We start from the raw sequence: 18,358 nt of genomic DNA on the forward strand, positions 1-18,358 counted from the left end.
AAAATGGAGACATTAAGAAGCATAGTGAGAGCCATAGACCCCGGAGATTGGGCACTATCTCTAGATCTAAAGGATTCTTACCTTCACGTAGCCATGTTTCCAGCAGATCGCAAATTTCTGAGATTCTGTTGGCAGGGTCAGCATTACCAATTCAAGGCAATGCCATTCGGGTTGGCAATAGCGCCGAGAATTTTTACCAAACTGATGGCAGTTATTGGGAGTTACCTCAGAAAGAGGCAGATTCAAGTTTTCATGTACTTGGACGATTGGCTGATCAAGAGTCAAGACAGGACATTACTGTTGAGGCAATTAGAAGAGACCCTTCAGTTAATCCAGAATTTGGGTCTTATTGTCAATGTACAGAAGTCGAACATGAACCCGTCACAAGTTGTACTTTATCTGGGGTCAGTGTTCAACACAAGAAGGGGTCTGGTCCTTCCTTCAGAGGAGAGGTTTCAGAAAATAGTAGAGGAGATAGCTACTATTTCAGAAATGAAGTGTGTGGTAGCTCAGAAGGTTTTACGACTACTGGGGTTAATGGCATCAGTCATCGATTTGACCCCTTTTGCCAGATTACATATGCGCCCAATACAGTTTTACCTGTTGTCTTTTTGGTGCCCACACAAAGACAGTTTAATGCAGTCTATACCAGTGAAGGATACATTAATGGTGGAGACAAGCAGAGAACATTTTTCAGGGAGTGTCCCTACAAGAGAAGCAGCCACACAGTGTGACATTGTGGACAGATGCTTCAACACAAGGCTTGGGAGCTCACCTGGAAGATCATCAGATCTCGGGTGTCTGGAGTACCAGGGAGAGAGATTGCCACATAAACTGGTTAGAAATGCGAGCAGTTCAATTAGCTCTGATTCATTTCGAAAGCATACTACTGAACAAGAGAGTTTTGTTGAGATGCGACAACTCGACAGTCGTGTCATATGTCAACAGGGAAGGGGGAACAAAGTCCTTTCAACTGTGTTGCCTGGTTTGGGAGATATTCAACTGGTGCAAAATCAGGAAGATTGTAATACGAGCTGCTCACATACCAGGGAAAAAGAATGTGTTAGCAGACGATCTGTCAAGGGGTCGACAGGGAGTTCGGATAACAGAGTGGAGTCTGAAACAAGAGTTAGTGAACCAGTTTTTTCTGAGGTTCTCCACTCCGAACATAGACCTGTTTGCAACGAGGGAGAACAAGAAGTTGCCAGTGTTCTGCTCCCCCTTTCCGGATCAGATGGCTTGGGCAGTAGATGCACTCAGTGTACCTTGGAAAGGAATGTTTGCATATGCGTTTCCCCCGCCAGTATTGATACCCCAGGTATTACAGAAAGTGCGGAAGGAGCCATGTTTGCTGGTGTTGGTTGCTCCACACTCTCCAAGACAGTCATGGTATCCAATCCTGTTGGATCTTCTGGTAGACATTCCAAGAAAACTATCAATCACGGAAGACATGCTGACTCAAAAGAAGGGTCAGATAAGGCATGCCGATCCCGAGTCTCTAAATCTGGTGGTATGGAAAATTTCCAGTCTTCCTCCAGTAAGAGAAAGTTTTCTTCAAAAGCTAAGGAGTACATTAAACAGGCAAGAAGAGCCTCAACACAGAGGATGTACCAAGCAAGAATTGCAATTTACAGAAGCTGGTGTAATAGACGGCATATTTGTCCATATTCAGCCTCTGTAGAAGAGTTAGCTAATTTTTTCATTTATTTGCATGAAGAGAGAGGTTGCAAGGCAAATACTGTAGCCGGGTATAGAGCAGCCATAGCTACTGTTCATGCAGGATGGAGAGGAAGATCAGTCAGTTCTAACACAGACCTTTCAAGCTTGATAAAAGGCATTTTTAATAGTAACCCATGTGTTAAATCTTTATTACCTAACTGGGACTTGCCGTCCGTCTTGTTAGCTTTATGTGAATCTCCATTCGAGCCATTAGCAGCATGTAATTTGAAATATCTTACCTGGAAAACAGTTTTCTTACTTGCAATGGCAACAGCAGCTAGAGTTAGTGAACTTCAGGCTCTTTCAGTTAATACCAATAATTTGCGAATTGAAAGAGCAGGGATACGTCTCCTTCCAGATTTACAGTTTTTAGCAAAGACTCAGAGGGCAAACAAGGCTTGGAAGCCTATGTTCATTCCTAGATTTAACCGTTTAGCCACAGATGAGAAGGACTTGTTGTTGTGTCCATGCAGATGTTTGGAGGAATATTTAAAGAGGACTAAAGATTTACGTCAGATGACTGAAAATCTCTTTATTACATACCAATCGGGTATGCACAAAGCGGCAGCTAAGTCTACACTTTCCAGATGGATTGTGTCCCTGATTCAGCAGGTTTACAATGACTCACCAGATTTGACATTGGGTGATGTTAGGGCTCATGACACTCGACGTCTTGCTACCTCATGGGCCTTGTTTAATGGTGCCTCTCTTCAAGAGATTATTCAAGCAGCACATTGGGCCTCAGAGACAACTTTCACTACCTTTTATCTGAAGGATGTGGGCTCAGAGGACAGCTTCGCCAGAGCATCAGTGTTGGAGACAGCTCATTGGGCGAAGAAAAAGAGGAGGAAATAAGCAGTTGGTGAGTAATTAATTTAATTACTTGTATAACCTTCCCTCCTCCCTTGTCTTGTGTTCTACAAATTCTATTTATTGCAAATAGTTGATGCAGGTAAGTATGGATATTGAAATAAACTGTGGGTTTTTAAATGTAAAACCCCTGTTTATAAGATATCCATACTTACCTGCATCCCCGCCCACCTCCCCTTCTAAGGTTATATGGAGGTGGATAAATTAGGGTGTCGTCCCTCACATAAACTGAACGGAAGTAGTAAAGGAGAGTTCCAAGTAGGGGCAGATAACTCTAATGTTTTTAATGTTCGAGCATGATCGTAGGAGCCCGGGCACATTGCAAATAGTTGATGCAGGTAAGTATGGATATCTTATAAACAGGGGTTTTACATTTAAAAACCTACATTTCAAATTAGTTTTGTTTCTAACCTAGTTAACATACATCTTTTGTGTCAGACGTAATCTTTTTTTTTAAGCTGTGACCAGGGTTTTGGCGGACCACACTGTGACCCCATACAACCTCTTCCCATGATGCTCCGGGATGATTTCAATGGAGAAGTGTTAAACAACAGGAACTGGAAGGAGATATATGGCGGTGAACCGTCCGATATGTGTGGTATTGTCGTCAGCGGCAACTCTCTGCTCTTCCATAAGGTAATTTCAGATTTTGCAAAATAATGGGGTTTTATTTTTTAATTTAAGTTTTGAATTACAATATTGTAGAATCTTAAAAGAACTGGTAAATACTGGATTTTGATCATGAGATGAAACTTTATAGATTTATCTGAATTCCTTTGACATTAACAGAGAGGGTCCCAAATGTATTCACGGATGTAATGTTACCCCGAATTATATTGACTCTGTTGTATAGGGAACTTTCACTTGTAAAGAAAACAGTTTGAAATTTCTATAAACACACATATAATATATTTGTTTTAATGCCATGTTCATAGCTGAAAGTAAATCAGTTGGTTTTGTGTGTATACTAGAAGGTGTAATGAATTTCATTTCTGTGTAGAACCATCTCCGAATGGTTGTGAGTGACGATATTGACACTCAGATGTTGACAGGCGTGGAGTTCTACTTCAAGTATGGGTGTAACGATAAAGACACAGACTGGCCGAGGGCCCAGAGCGTGTTGTTTCAATATTCTACGAACGGTGGTATCATCTGGAACCTCATCAAAGAGATCCATTACTCAGACACCTCCAAAGTTAGGTTTGTATCGTTTAATGAAAAGAACATGTCACTGATTCTGAGGGTTTTTTCTTCAGCTTTTGTATATATACGAAAATATACGAAAAAAATAAATATTTTTTCTTTAGGATAAAACGAAACGCATACTAAAGTGGATAAAAAATATTGTAAACATAATCATACATAACACTGGATCAGTGTATTCATTTTTTTTTTATTACTTTGCAAACATGTATTTAATAGATATTTCCCCTAATTATATATGTATAATCATGTTACCTAGAAAGTTTGTTAATGAACTCCGATGATTTTGCACATATACATGTACATATATGTACATTGAACACACTCTGCGATTTTTGTATACAGATTTTTCAGTCTAGACTTACCAGACAGCGCAAAATCTGCAGCTGTCAGATTTCGATTTTGGCAACCGGAGAATCAAGGTGTGTTAATTTTATTTATCCCTTTGTTACATGTAAGACAGTATCTAACTGTATACACTAAAGATTATACCTTTACAAAAGTGTGATTTCCTCGTTTACCCTTGTTGACGATGATGTAGTTAAACAATATAGATCGAAGTAAACTTTAAAAAACCAACCCACTTTCGATGGGTTGAAAATAACCAACCTTTGTATATGTATGCATGTATTGTAAACCATATATTTAATATGACTTGTAAGCTATCAAATAAAAGGTCTTTTATTATATATCATATTTATAAACGCATATTAATCTCTTTTCGAAGCTATATTGAAGATTTAACTATACTTTAATAAGGTGATATGAAGTCTACGTGGTCTGTTGACAACTTTTATATTGGCAAGATGCCAGCGAGTCCGAGCATGATGTCGGATGATTTCGACTCTCAGACGATGTCCGACTCCTGGCTTTTCATCAATGAAGGAAAAGTTAAGAACTATTGTGAACACAAAGTAAGGTGAGGGGTCGTTCCTGTATAAATTAGATAAAGAACTATGGTTTTGTTTTCTATAGTATCCGTATAGAACCATTTGCATAAGCTTGACAACGCGTTGGAAACACTGCTTTTAAGTCTTGCTTTGCATAGCACTTCATTACTCTAACCCAACTTCAAACAACACACCATTGCACCACATCACTCTGCAAAGCAAGCAACATTAGAATTACACAAAAACAATTACACGAACACATCTTTGCATGGCACGCAAGTTTAGACATCATGTCATCGCGCTAACACAAAAATTGTGACAGCGAGTTGGCAAGTTGTGTGACGGTACGATTTCCGATGTTGAATTGGTCCTTTTTTCGGACACCATAATGGACTAAAATCTGAAATATTGATCATATTTTGTGTTGTAGTCTTTAGATGCATGTACATGTTTTGTTTTTGTGTAAATTCAATAATTTAAGACTCTTTTATTTAAGAAATCGTTATTTGTTGTTATTAATTGGTCTTCACTATATTTAACTTTGCCCTAAATTTTTGCAAAGTTGTGTTGTATATGTATATTAAGCTAAACGTCTTATTGATGTCTCGCGTTGGTCAGACAGGATACCACAAACTCCGGACACTCCGCTCTAGTTTTCGGAAACACCGGAAGTCGGGGAGAGAGATATGTGGAGACAAAAGACCTGAGTGTGGGGCCCATGTCAGAACTACAGTTTGATGTGAGTAATTAATCATCATTTTTATTATTAAAATCTTATTATATTCATTCGCAGTAATTTTTATTATGCGTATAATCATACAATTCGTTATCATGGCATTGTAAGTAATTTTTAAAGGATTTTACTTTTTATATTAATAAATGGGTATGTTTCGTTAGATAAATGTGGGTTGTGAGTCTGACCCCACAGAGGATTATCCGGTCAGGGTTGAATACTCTCCAAATGGTGGGAAAACTTGGCACGCGCTGGTGTCTAACTGCGCCTTGACGTCCTCGGCTTGGTGCTTTGATGTCGACACCCCTACCACTGTGTATTATGGGGGAACCTCCAAGTACTGGAGACGGGTCCTTGTGCCTCTGGATAATGTTTACATCTGTGGGTATGTGTAATGGTTTTAAAAATAACGTTTTTCGACTATTGCTTCACGTTGAATAAAAGTTTATTTATTCATATATACTTGTAATATCAAAAACCAAATTTTGTTCATGCCGAGTTGAAATTTTGATACTGTATCACAGTATATAGGGCTATTTTCGCTTCTTGTAATGTTCGCCCTTCTAAACTTGCAAGCAGTTTCGTTTCGCCTTGAATTCTCCCAGACTCAGTAGTGTGTAAACGAAATATACTTAGAAATTTTGGAATTTTACCAGCCTAAAGTTCGCCAACTGACACCAAGGATGGCGAACTGGGCGAAAATAAAACGGAGGCGAATATTTCCCTGTATACAGTATTATCAGATTTTTCTGATTGTAGATCTCTACGGTTTCGATGGTACCAAGGTTTTATTGCAGAGGACCATTACGCCCCTGAGTGGGCCATAGATAATGTATTTATAGGAATGGCCTGTATGGATTACTGCCAAGGTCATGGCGCATGCTCAAATACTATGATGTGCACATGTGATCAAAATCGCCATGGCGATAGCTGCGTTACTTCTATTCCGCTGCCGACACATCTTTCAGACGATTTTGAGAGGTCAGCTGATGGTCAGTCACCAGTACGTGGACAATTGATTACAGGTGAGAAGAAACTGAAAAGCTGAGTTTTATCTGCAAGTGGTATTTTTTGCCAATTTTGATTTTTTTTTCAGGTTGAAAAAAAAATTAACATAAAAATAAAAAAGAATCTTCAAATGCAATCTATAACTCTGATTTATATTTCATAAATCATCAGATTAGAATGCTCAATAAAATTCGTAAAAAAGTGATACTGAATAACTGCATTTAATTAAGAATTAAAAAGTATCACGATCCTTTTAACAACAAAATGTTCTGTTTGTATTTTTATTAAGATTGTGCTCTATCTTTTGAAAAATAATGCATTATAATACAAATGTGTATGTTTGAAGAAAATGACGTTAACGAGACTAAGTGGTGGATGCAGAGTGGCGGAGAAATATCGAACGAGTGCGGGAAGCTTATATCAGGGGATGCACTTCATTTCAAACACAATGGGGAGAGGATGCTTGTCAGTACAGACTTAGATTTAAGTACTGTTAGGTGAGCAATATCCATAAAGTAGGGCAAATAGAAATTAACAATTTTTCTTAAAATAGTGTGTTGCTTTCACACAAACCATTAATCTTTTTTCTGTTGTCCTCGCTATTTAGAAGTAAAACAAATAACTTTTACATTCATCTGTAGCATGATTTTAATTTTACATTCACTACCTGCTACTTGACTCTTTTTAAAGATTTTCAATTTTAAAAAAAATTATTTTAATGTTATTCAGCATCATACAGTTCTTTATCCGCCTTGGTTGTGGGCGGCACTCACCCGACACCTCGTCATTTCCGGTCTATCTACAGTACAGTACAAATGCAGGTGTCAACTGGAACTCGATAGAACAGTTTGACTTCAACAAATACAGTAACGTTCCAAAATATTACGCCCTGCACGTTCCTCCCGAGGCGAGAACCAACTCAACAAGAGTGAGGTGGTGGCAACCGTCTGTTAATGGAACATTTCCAGAGGAGTGGGCTATAGATCAGGTAACTCATTCTTTATTTCAAAAATACCATGCAATGGATTTATGCTTGAAACTAATATAATAAAATAGGCTCATCTCATTGGTTTTGGATAAAAAAGTTTTTGATTGAGCTTAATGCACTCTTGAATAGGTTTTTATTGGTGGAGATATGAACGGTGTCACACCACTAGGAGACGATTTTTATCTACCTAAAGAAACAAGCTGGCTTGTGTATCCAGGCGCCACTATTGAACCTGTTTGCAATTCACCACAGAAGGCCATACATTTCAATGGTAACATGTCATTGATGTGCAAATAGTAAAAGGTTCAACATAAATAAGTGTTACTGTTAATTATTGTATCTAAGCTGTTATATTTTATTTTTGAAGGTGATACTGGTATACGGTATGCAATGTCTGGTGACGTCACCGTAGACGAAGAATCCTTTCTACAGTTTCAAGTTGCAATGGGTTGTGTTTCGAACCGTGAATGTTACAGTAAGTTTTTTTTCAAGTATTTCAGCACGTTAACTAAGAATTTACAGTTATAGAATGACAAAAGCTGTCTTAAATTGTATCACTTTTGATCAGATATTGGCATCGAGTTCTCGCGAGATTTCGGTAACACGTGGGAACTACTTCAAAAACCCTGTCTGCCATCGGATGTGGACTGTGGACGATTTAATCCTGGAACAACTCTTGTATCTGATGTCCATACTGGATGGCACAGAGTCACAATACCCCTACCTTATTACTCAAGGTACAATTAGTAAAAGCACATTATACCTTGATATCATTTAAATTCAATGGAGCCACTTTTCGTGAATTGACAATTCTTTAAAGATTCTTTAGCAAGTACATTATTTATTTGTTTTGCAACAATTAAAGATAGTAATTTGAATGGGATGTTAATTCGTGGGAAAGTGGTGACCATGAATTCACTGAGCATTAAAACATCACGAAAATTATTGATTGTACAGTATTTAGGTAAGGAAAATATGAAAAATTTGTGTTGTATTTTCTTTCCTCCCAGAGGTAAAGCTATCCGGTTTAGATGGATACAACCAACAGGGTACGGGAAGAAACAGAACTGGGCGGTGTCTAGGTTGTATATTGGTAAAGGCTGTCCCCTGAAGTGTAATGGTCATGGCAAATGTACGGAGGGTGGCTGTATGTAAGTAGAGCGTATGAACTCGTTAGTCAGATTATATTTTTACAAATTGCTTTTATTCTAGATTCCTCATTTTACGGGAGTACCTAATTCTGGGATTCAGTCGTTTTCCACCAAATCGCAAAAACATAAAATCGTAAATGCCGAATTTTTTTTTATCATAGTGTCATGTAGTTTGCATTTGTCCAAAATATAAAAACCGAGATTATAAAATCCGCGGGATGTACTTTTCGCGATTTTACGCGGATATTAATTCCTCGTGTTTAAATAGGAATCGACAGTAACTGCTTACGGATAAGATTTTTATAACGATCGTTTTTAAAAATTTAATTTCGTAATTCTGTTTATTTCAATCAAATTAACTATGAACATATTGTACCTTAAACTTTGCTACATTAGACTTTGAATATTATATAAATAATATATTTGTAATAAATAATGAAGAAAATTTAAATTCAGAAAGATTTTCTTAAAATCATGTATCAGTTGATAAAATTACCATATAGATATACGCATGATCATATAATAATGATGAAAAACAAATTAAGGAAGATTTAATTTATATCAGATATCAGTCGACAAAATTACAAATGAAATTGTGTAAAATTTTGTTTCAACGATTGACTGTTGTGTTTAAAATATGATGATATATTTTTTGAATGGTATATCTTACGCAATGTAACACATCCGGTTTCAGATGTGACGATGGATGGCAGGGACTTAACTGTAGTGAGCCTGTATCATCCTTACCTACATATCTCTATGACTCGTTCGACCCGGATATAAACGGATCGCAATGGTTGAAAGTTGTTGGAGCACAAACCTTGCCTCCATGTAAAGTAATGGCTGCTGGTAATGCTTTGCACTTTTCCGGGGTACGTTACTCGTCAGCCTTTTTGCAAATATACTTCATATAATATGTAGTGTCACCATCCTGTGAAAAAAAAATAAGAAAAATCACCTCTCCCAAAAAATCGATAATTCTATCGCTCTTGCATTAAAACTATATTTTACCATTTTTAGGGATGTAGTCGCATTTTGATCTCGCGTGATCTCGATCTCCGTCACGCAGTCTACGTTCAGTTCGTGTTTCTTTTTGGTTGCACGGCTGGTCCCGTGACACGGAACCAGGGAGTTCTCGTTGATTATTCCACAGACGGCGGTATAACGTGGATGCCTATCACAGAACTATACTACACACTATACAGAACACCCAAGTAGGTCAACAGAACCAAGAACTTGTATGCATTAAGAGGGCTGGATGGCCAAGACCATTTCTATAGACTGTAGCGATTTCCTTTAAAAGAAGAGCTCTGTATAACGATATAGGATAATATTCAAATTTAAAAGCTAAAAATATATGTAACTTTACTTTTCTAGATAATAGTTAATAGCTTAAAAAATCATATTTAAACTATTTAAAATTTGTAAACTGAAAGTTGAACTTGTTGACCATCCAGTCTCCTTAATTTGATGTTAAAAGAAGGTTTGATATCTTATTTTGAGCATATCCTATGTCTCTGCAGATTTCTGAGTTTAAAACTCCCAGAAAAAGCAAAAGGCAATGGCGTTAGACTTCGGTGGTGGCAGCCGCTACACGGCGGACATCCCATGGGTGACTGGTCCATAGACAACGTTCGTATCGGTGGAGAAGACAGCAACCCAGCAGAATTCACGTCAGATTTTAGTGGACCACTTGATTATCAGAGCTGGATGAGGGATGATAATATTGCCGGAGATTCAACATACTGTAACGAGGCTCATATTGCCCATGGAACAACTCAAACGAAAGAGAACTCGGTCTTAGAAACCAGAGAAGTTGGCATTGAGAACGATTTTGTTCTAGAATATGAACTCAACGTTGGGTGTGGGCAGACGTTTAACAAGTCCAGCCCGCCAGTACACGTGGAATACTCCACAGATAATGGGGTCACGTGGTCTCATCTTTCACCTCAGTGTCTTCCAAAAGATCCCGAGTGTAATGGAGGACTGCATATGGGAAGCGTATACCATAGTGAACCAATGGGGATGTGGAGGAGATTTTCTCATACCTTATCTGGATTACCAGTATCAAAGTCAGTCTCCTGAGGTCCCCCCCCCCTCAAAAAAAAATTTTTTTTTGGGGGGGGGGCCATGGAAACTTTTATGAATCGCTTTAATCGATTGCCTTCTTTTTCATTCGTAAATACATTCAAAGACATCGGAATATACGAGTTTGTATAACATGCATACGTATGATTTAGTAACATTAATTAGATATAATGTACATGTATATAAGGACAAATTTCATTCCTTCAGCGCGACGAGATTCAGATGGACCCAGAAGGCAGACGGCAATACGGGACCTTCCCATGAATGGGGGATACGGGAAATCTATGTGGGCAAGGCCTGCAGCGAACACTGTAACGGCCACGGTAGCTGTAGATATCCGGTCTGTACATGTGATCGAGGATACTCAGGCCCAGATTGCCTGTATGATCGATTCCCTAATCCTGTAAGTACATTATCTTCAAAGCTCTTTGTATATGAAACTATTTTAATGCATGGCAACATTTATATCAGGTCCTAAAGTAGATGTAAGGCATGAAACATATAACTGTAGTTTCATCAATATTTATCGAATACCAATTTCAAAGATTCCTTTGTTGAATTGATAAAAAAAATATGTTTATGAAAGTGCAATAGCGAAATGAATACTGTTTTTGTAATGATGGTGCATGTACATGTACCACATGTCAATAACTTGCGTATCCTTGATGCAATGATTTTTACTTAATCCACGAACTTTAATGCGATAAGGAATATGAATGAAACCACAGATAATCAGTCCTGGAACAAAGTTTTTCACACAATATGCACTATTTTAATATTTTTCTTTGTTATACCAAGGATAGTGATATAGAAAGACACACATTCTAGAATTATAACTCTATTAATCTATAACTATCGTAAAGGTCACTTTAAACCCATATAAACTTGTTTATTTTAGACGTACTTAAAAGACAATTTCGAAAGCAGCTCGTTTGACAAAACTAAGTGGTCACTGGTAGAAGGTGGTGAACTTGGCAAACCTTGTGAGAATCTAGCAGAGGGATCAGCAGCAGTGTTCACTGGATCCAACTACAGACAGCTTGTCACTATCGATCTTGACTTGAGAAATACGCGGTAAGAATGCTATAGCTAGCCAATTTAAAAATGCAATTTCTGCAATTGGTCTTTCACAGATACTTTTAACATTGATCTGAAAACTCATTTATCGGATTTTTACCGTAATCCGAAGGTTATTATTTTGTAAATGCATTGACGTGACATTTTGTTTATTGCCATCGTATTTGGAATGACATGAGGATATTTTGAACTAAAATGCTAAAGAAAGATAAATCATTGAAAATTTACCAATAAAACGGGATTATATGTATAGGACATCCTTGCCTGATAAATGAGATAGATACCAATCGTTATACAAAAAATCACACAGCATCTTTTTTTTAAAACAAAATATAGATGGCTTATATTATTTAAAATCAATGTCTTTTTTCAGATTTGTACAGTTTATAGGATCTCTTGGTGGTGTAGATGTTGACCCGACCTGTTTCACACCCCGATCTCCAGAACACAGCGTTATTCTCCAGTACAGCAACAACGGTGGTAATGAATTCATTCCTTTTTTATTTGTTAAGAAATAGTACCTAAATTTGTAATTTTGAATGTTTAATACATATATTTTTAAAATTTTATAAAATTAAATGTCAAAATGAAAGAACGTTGAAGGATAAATTTTGTAAAGCTCTTTATATGTTATGTAAATCGTTGTTTCTCAAAACTACTACAGAATTTATAACTTATAGGCATTACCTGGGAAGATCTGCATGTTATGGATTTCACCACGTACAAACGTCCGAGACAAGAGTACGTTTTGCTGCCTCAGTCTGCTAGAACAAAGAACACCAGACTAAGATGGTGGCAACCTCTGAACAAAAAATGGGCCCAGACAGGTCCTCAGTGGGCTATAGACAACGTTCTGATAGGTCAGTGTATATATGTTGAATTATTTAATTATGTTGGGGAAAATTTTCGTGGATTCTTGTTTTTTTTTGCTTATTTGTGGGAATGTAATAATGTGGGTGGGCCGGTTTTCAGTTTCAACATAAAAACTTACTCTTTTACATTTTTTTGATTTCATGGGAGAGGGCTACCCACGAAATTATACCACAAAAATTGAGCCACCGCGAATTGTAATGATTCCACAGTATGTTTAGATGCAGGTGTTCAAATATGCTGGCGTATATATAAATGATTGTATTTGATTATGAACATTTTGATACCACACATCAATTAAAATATCCCTAGTCCCGAAATTGGATGAAAAAGGTACCGAAAGCAATAACATTTTGATAACATTACTTTACGTAAATACCGTATATATTTGATAGGTGGAAATGAAATTAATCCAAGCCACATGCAGGTGTCCTTTGATGATTCAATACAGAGTGATGCCCCATGGGAGTTCAATCCCTATGGAGAAATAAAAGACAACGTTTGTACAAAAGGTGATAGCTCCATTGTGTGGGAAGAGGGCAAAGGAAACAGGAGTTTTACCACAGGTCAACTTATAGTGCAAGAAGGATTTATGCTTCAGTTTAAGGTGAAATATCAATCAGCATTTGGTCGGTTACATTACACATTTTTAATTCAATTTAAATAAGAACATTTTTGTTATAAACAACATTTTTTATGAACAATGTTAATAATAGAAGGTAGAAATAAACATTTTATTTTCATCACTTTTTTCTAGATTAAAAAAAAAAATTATAAAAAGTTCATTGTGAAAACTTGGGATAAAAAGGATAAATCAAAAAGTATTATTATGAATACAATTCAAAATATACTGGTTTGCAAATATACAGCAACGTACTAGTAAAATGGTATATCACTGTTTGAAAAATTGTAATCAAAATATTTTAATACAACATTGATAACTATTTATAAGAAAATGGAGACATGCAATAAGAGCACTTACGCTTACAGATTGCAGTTGGTTGTAGCGGTGTTGCAGACAATTGCGCAGATTATGCCCCTGTATATCTTGAATACAACAAAGACCCGGGAAGTGACCGCTGGGACCTTGTTCGTCCACTGTGTCTTCCAGACCACGCCTACCTGTCAGAGTGTCAACCACGTCACTATCACTCCCCCTCCATCTTCACCCACCACACCCACCCCACATGGACACTAGTCACAATACCACTGACAGAGAAGACATTCTCTAGGTAGAGTTTCTGTGCGTTTGTCATTATTATTGTCTCTGTGTATTTCAGAGAAGAAAGTGGATGGTCCTGGGTGTAATGTAGCATTTGAAATTTGTTGGTTACGTATAAGGGTTACAAGAATTAATCACATTTATATTCTTTTAAGGAAGCGGTTACCCTTATGTTTGAAACTTTCGTTGATCTATTTTAGCACAACTCGGTTTCGATGGATACAAGATACACAGTCGAGAGTTGGTGTATCGTGGGCGCTGGACGACATCTATGTCGGAGAATCCTGCCCTGAATTATGCCACTCGCGAGGAACTTGTTTGAATGGAAAATGTTTCTGTGAACGTGGATACTTTGGTAGTTATCAAGACTTTCAAAATGTTTACAATGCATTTTGACATATGCAATGAAACAAATTCATTATCATTACGTACAATTTTGGAGTACATACGATTAATACTAGTTTGTGCTGTATTACGAATAATATTCTTATATGCAATAATCACTACAATGAAAACCTTTTTTTACTGTATTTGTAGGCAAAAAGTGTCTACCTCAGCCTGGAAGTTTGATAAGAACAATGTACGATTCGTTTGAGGGCGGGATTTTCTCATTTTATTGGGAGTCGGTATCAGGAGGTGGAATAGGGTTTGGTTGTGGAGCTCTGCGTCCATTTGCCCATGGGAAGACTTTGTACTTTAATGGTTGTGGTCATCGCGAGGCACGAACAGTAGAGATGGATCTACGAAACGCCAAGTAAAAAGACTATGATAAATTATACTTCTCTTATAATCTCTATAGTCTGTCCCAAGTTATTGCTTCCATCACTTTTTGATGATTTTTAATAAAAATACACATACCTGTGTAAGAAGTACAGTTGAAATCAATGAAATGGAAAATATCCAAGATATCTTTTACAAATTACCGCTTTTCTCTCATAAAATTTCACAGGAACGAAAACAAATTTCTTACGGAAACTTATAATGGGAAATGCTTACATCTTTTCTCCATTCGGAAGTACTCGGGACACCTCGCGCAATTTTTCAACGTTATCATCCGGGCTTATTAATGGCTGATGTAGTGCAAAATCCCCGTAGACTTTCTATTTTGGGATGGTATTGAAAACTGATGCCATAGAGGGGCGTTTCAAAACAGAAAATCTGGACATTTTTCAAATTAATGAATGAGCATAGTTTGAGCACAAAGGTATTTATTATTATCGAAATATCATGCAAAAAGTGGTGGGTGCAAAATCTCGGGACAGACTATAGGACTGTAAATGTGTAAATAAATTAAGTTCAAGACATCACAGAATTGTGAATGATCTCATTAAGATTATTTGGATATGTATTTTTAAACTTAATATGCATTTCATTTTGCAGAAAACTTATGTTTGTGTTACAAATCGGTTGTCATGACCAAACATCTACCTGTAACATCCTATCAAGTAATGGTTCCTATAGTGGTGTTTTACTTCAGTATACAATCAATAAAGTAAGTATATACCTGTCATATGATCTACACATAATGATTTCATTCTGGACTAGTGTTTTTATTTTGATCTCCACAAGAACTTCTTGAAAATCTGGGCTGCATTTTACAAAAGAACTTACGACTTACGACCAAATTAGTGAATATTTAATAATCACAAACTAATCAACGTTTTATTGTAATATCTGTAAAATATAATGATTAAAATCAAAATAGGTGTAAGTAAATGGTTTGATATAACTTTTGTTCATTTAAGACCATTCCATGAGACCGAAAATATTTACGACCTTTTCGTAAGTTATTTTGTAAAACGCACTCCAGAGTTGCCATTTGTATCAACATGTAAGAAAGGCGTCTCTTAATAAGATAAAAATTGAATTATTATCATATATCAAGGGTGCGGAATGGAAGCTGCTGTCTCGCCATGATGCTGAGGAGTATCTACTGCCAAAGAGAGCAGCTTATGATCTGCCAGACGACGCTAAGAAGGACGGCGTTCAGTTCCGGTGGTGGCAGCCTGTCCACCGGAAAACAGGATACGACCAGTGGGCCATTGACCAGGTCGAAGTCATACAGTAAGTGTCAAGGTCGTTTTGAAATATAAATTAAAAGAATGTATTAAAAAAGATGTTAGTACACATGTACTAACATTAAAGAAGGAAAGATTAATATACATATATTACATAAATAATTTAAAAACATTAATTAAAAAAAACGCTCATCGTACTGATAGATCGATTTTTAATTTGACACCTAATTGTTCTAATAAGATACATTTATAATGAAGTTTCGAAAGGAGATCTGTTGATTCTAGCCATTGGTGATTTTTTGTATTTTGGGAAAAAAATATAATTATTTTTTTTCGATTTTTTCCAGAGACCACAATGCTCATAATAATAGGTTCATCTCTAGATCGAATGGTTAAACGACCCTACTCAAATGAGCAATTTCTTTGCTTTTGTGTTTTTTCTGACGAGGACAAAATCAATTCAAAGGATTGTTCCGTCATTATTTATTGGTTTTATGCATTATGGCCAGTGCTTAACAATGTGCATCTGCACATGAGGTCTATTTCTCCATTTTCTGAACAGTTACCATTGAATGGAAAAAATCTAATTGTTCGATACACGATTAAGGCAGAAACTTGTTTTCAATATTATTTTCCAAACAATGAACATACACATGTATATTTTTAAGCATTTCATTTTTTCTTCTTTTTAATTTAAAATAGGCATTCAATGATTTCAGACAAAAACATGTTTCAAACAATTTCAAAAGTAAAACGTTTCAATCGTAGAATGGAATAAAACTTTTTTTTCATAACCTACAATACTCATAGTTTCACATTTACCATTAAGATTTTACAACCATTAGCTTTTATCCATACGTTCTATAGGTAGCTAGATGTTCGATGTAACGTTATTGTATTTTGAATAATATATTTGTCTGTTTTGAGAAACACGTTTTAAAAATGACTCATTTGAAAAACTGAAAAAAAATTGCAAACTGTTTTGAATTTTGAGTGTAAACTGTTTTAAAGAGCATGTAAGAAAATGCTTGCCATGGTTATGATAGTAGAAAAGATATAAAAGAGCAAAAAGCTCTATCTTTGGCCAAAATAAAATTATTGTTTTTTTCCGGATTGCCTCTCGCCTCAATGAAACACCTCTCGCTGATAAAGTTTTATTTGGAAAAAAGAACTTTTTTTTAAATTTTTTACTCATTCTTAGGTTGTTAAACTTCAAGTTTGAAAAAAAATCTCCTCCTACCCTCCTTGGTCTAGAAACCTACAGGTGGCAATTCCGACCAAATTTTTTTTTGAGGATGGACTTGTTGGCATCCTTTAGTTTGAGCAATATGTAATGATTGATTTTTCTATCCGTGATGTAATTACGACATGTTTTTCGATGACAATATCTATTGTAATTTGGTACATATATGTTTTTTTTATGGAAAAAGTGCAAATTGAATAAAGACATTGTCAATAGTATTGCTTTTAATGGATTGCAATCTTTTAGTTCATTTGAACTTAATTTTTGTTACTACCTGGTATAATGAAGACAAAAAGGTGTTCTAATACATCTGTGGGAATGTAAAATACAACATAGAAATATATTGTACATGTATATTTACAAATCTCTAACAATGTAACATCACATGCAACAATGATTATTTGAACTTATTTACATATTGAAAGCATCTTTGTCTTTAAAAAGAATTGAGATTTTAAAAACTTTGACCCTGTTTGAATAGCCAGAGCTCTAGAAATTGCACAACGTACGCCCACCTCGATATATATTGTATTTTGTAATAAAAAAAATTGCTACTATGTGCCTTCATTCAACAACCCTTATATTCCACTCACAGTCGCTGTATTCTAACATTGACATTATCAAATTGCATTTGCTCTCCTGAAATGATGAACTTGTTGGATTCAAATTATGAATAATTTTTCTGAAATCTACTGAAGAATTGAAAGTATATCCTGAATTGTCACCCAGGCACACTTTCAGCTTAGAATTAAAAAATGTTCATCGTGTAATATCGTTGGTTTTTTTTTAATTTTCCCATGATCCGTTTAATGATACTAGCGATGGAGGTCCTAATCTGTATGTTCAATATGGAGTATATCACAGTATTGGTCATGTATGAAATGCCGGATAGGTAGAGTGAAACAGAATGTATCCATGGGCTTATTTTCTCTTGGTTGAGGTCCAAAAGAACGGTAATGGTAAATGGCGTATTTATCAATACAAAAATTGATATCATCACAAGAACAGTCTTAATCAGTTGTCTCTGGTTTTTCATTCGATCCGAATTTTCTATTTGCAGACTAGTTATGCGCTTATAACTTGTTCTGACTTTGTTTAGAATGGCCAGTTAACAGATTGAAATGGGTAGAAATGGAATCAGCGTTGTGGAAACAAGACTGTAGGTTCGAAATGCAACATTAGTGATGAGAGGTGTGCAAAGACATTTCTTTTCATCAAACATAAAACTGCCCCAAGTGGCAGTGAGAGGAAACAGATAAACAATCGGTGGGAGTAGCC

General features: G+C 36.2%; 1 protein-coding gene across 1 annotated transcript in view; it reads left to right on the forward strand.

Moving 5' to 3' along the window:
• LOC128158345 (reelin-like) overlaps positions 1-17,330 on the forward strand; it is a 49,887-nt gene extending 32,557 nt beyond the window's left edge. Inside the window, exons 33-59 of the mRNA XM_052821135.1 lie at positions 3,048-3,225; positions 3,590-3,789; positions 4,138-4,214; positions 4,552-4,711; positions 5,301-5,421; positions 5,580-5,800; positions 6,175-6,440; positions 6,770-6,920; positions 7,153-7,411; positions 7,541-7,682; positions 7,779-7,886; positions 7,980-8,148; positions 8,422-8,562; positions 9,257-9,434; positions 9,583-9,776; positions 10,086-10,634; positions 10,858-11,053; positions 11,549-11,724; positions 12,101-12,207; positions 12,408-12,587; positions 12,993-13,204; positions 13,588-13,829; positions 14,020-14,174; positions 14,357-14,573; positions 15,200-15,311; positions 15,705-15,883; positions 16,185-17,330. Of these exons, the coding sequence (XP_052677095.1) occupies positions 3,048-3,225; positions 3,590-3,789; positions 4,138-4,214; positions 4,552-4,711; positions 5,301-5,421; positions 5,580-5,800; positions 6,175-6,440; positions 6,770-6,920; positions 7,153-7,411; positions 7,541-7,682; positions 7,779-7,886; positions 7,980-8,148; positions 8,422-8,562; positions 9,257-9,434; positions 9,583-9,776; positions 10,086-10,634; positions 10,858-11,053; positions 11,549-11,724; positions 12,101-12,207; positions 12,408-12,587; positions 12,993-13,204; positions 13,588-13,829; positions 14,020-14,174; positions 14,357-14,573; positions 15,200-15,311; positions 15,705-15,883; positions 16,185-16,233 (4,939 nt within the window). The 3' untranslated portion in view covers positions 16,234-17,330. The remainder of the gene's footprint in view (positions 1-3,047; positions 3,226-3,589; positions 3,790-4,137; positions 4,215-4,551; positions 4,712-5,300; positions 5,422-5,579; positions 5,801-6,174; positions 6,441-6,769; positions 6,921-7,152; positions 7,412-7,540; positions 7,683-7,778; positions 7,887-7,979; positions 8,149-8,421; positions 8,563-9,256; positions 9,435-9,582; positions 9,777-10,085; positions 10,635-10,857; positions 11,054-11,548; positions 11,725-12,100; positions 12,208-12,407; positions 12,588-12,992; positions 13,205-13,587; positions 13,830-14,019; positions 14,175-14,356; positions 14,574-15,199; positions 15,312-15,704; positions 15,884-16,184) is intronic.
• Positions 17,331-18,358: the final 1,028 nt, after the last annotated feature.

Source organism: Crassostrea angulata, chromosome 8 (genome assembly GCF_025612915.1).
Source record: "Crassostrea angulata isolate pt1a10 chromosome 8, ASM2561291v2, whole genome shotgun sequence".
NCBI classification, from domain to species: domain Eukaryota; kingdom Metazoa; phylum Mollusca; class Bivalvia; order Ostreida; family Ostreidae; genus Magallana; species Magallana angulata.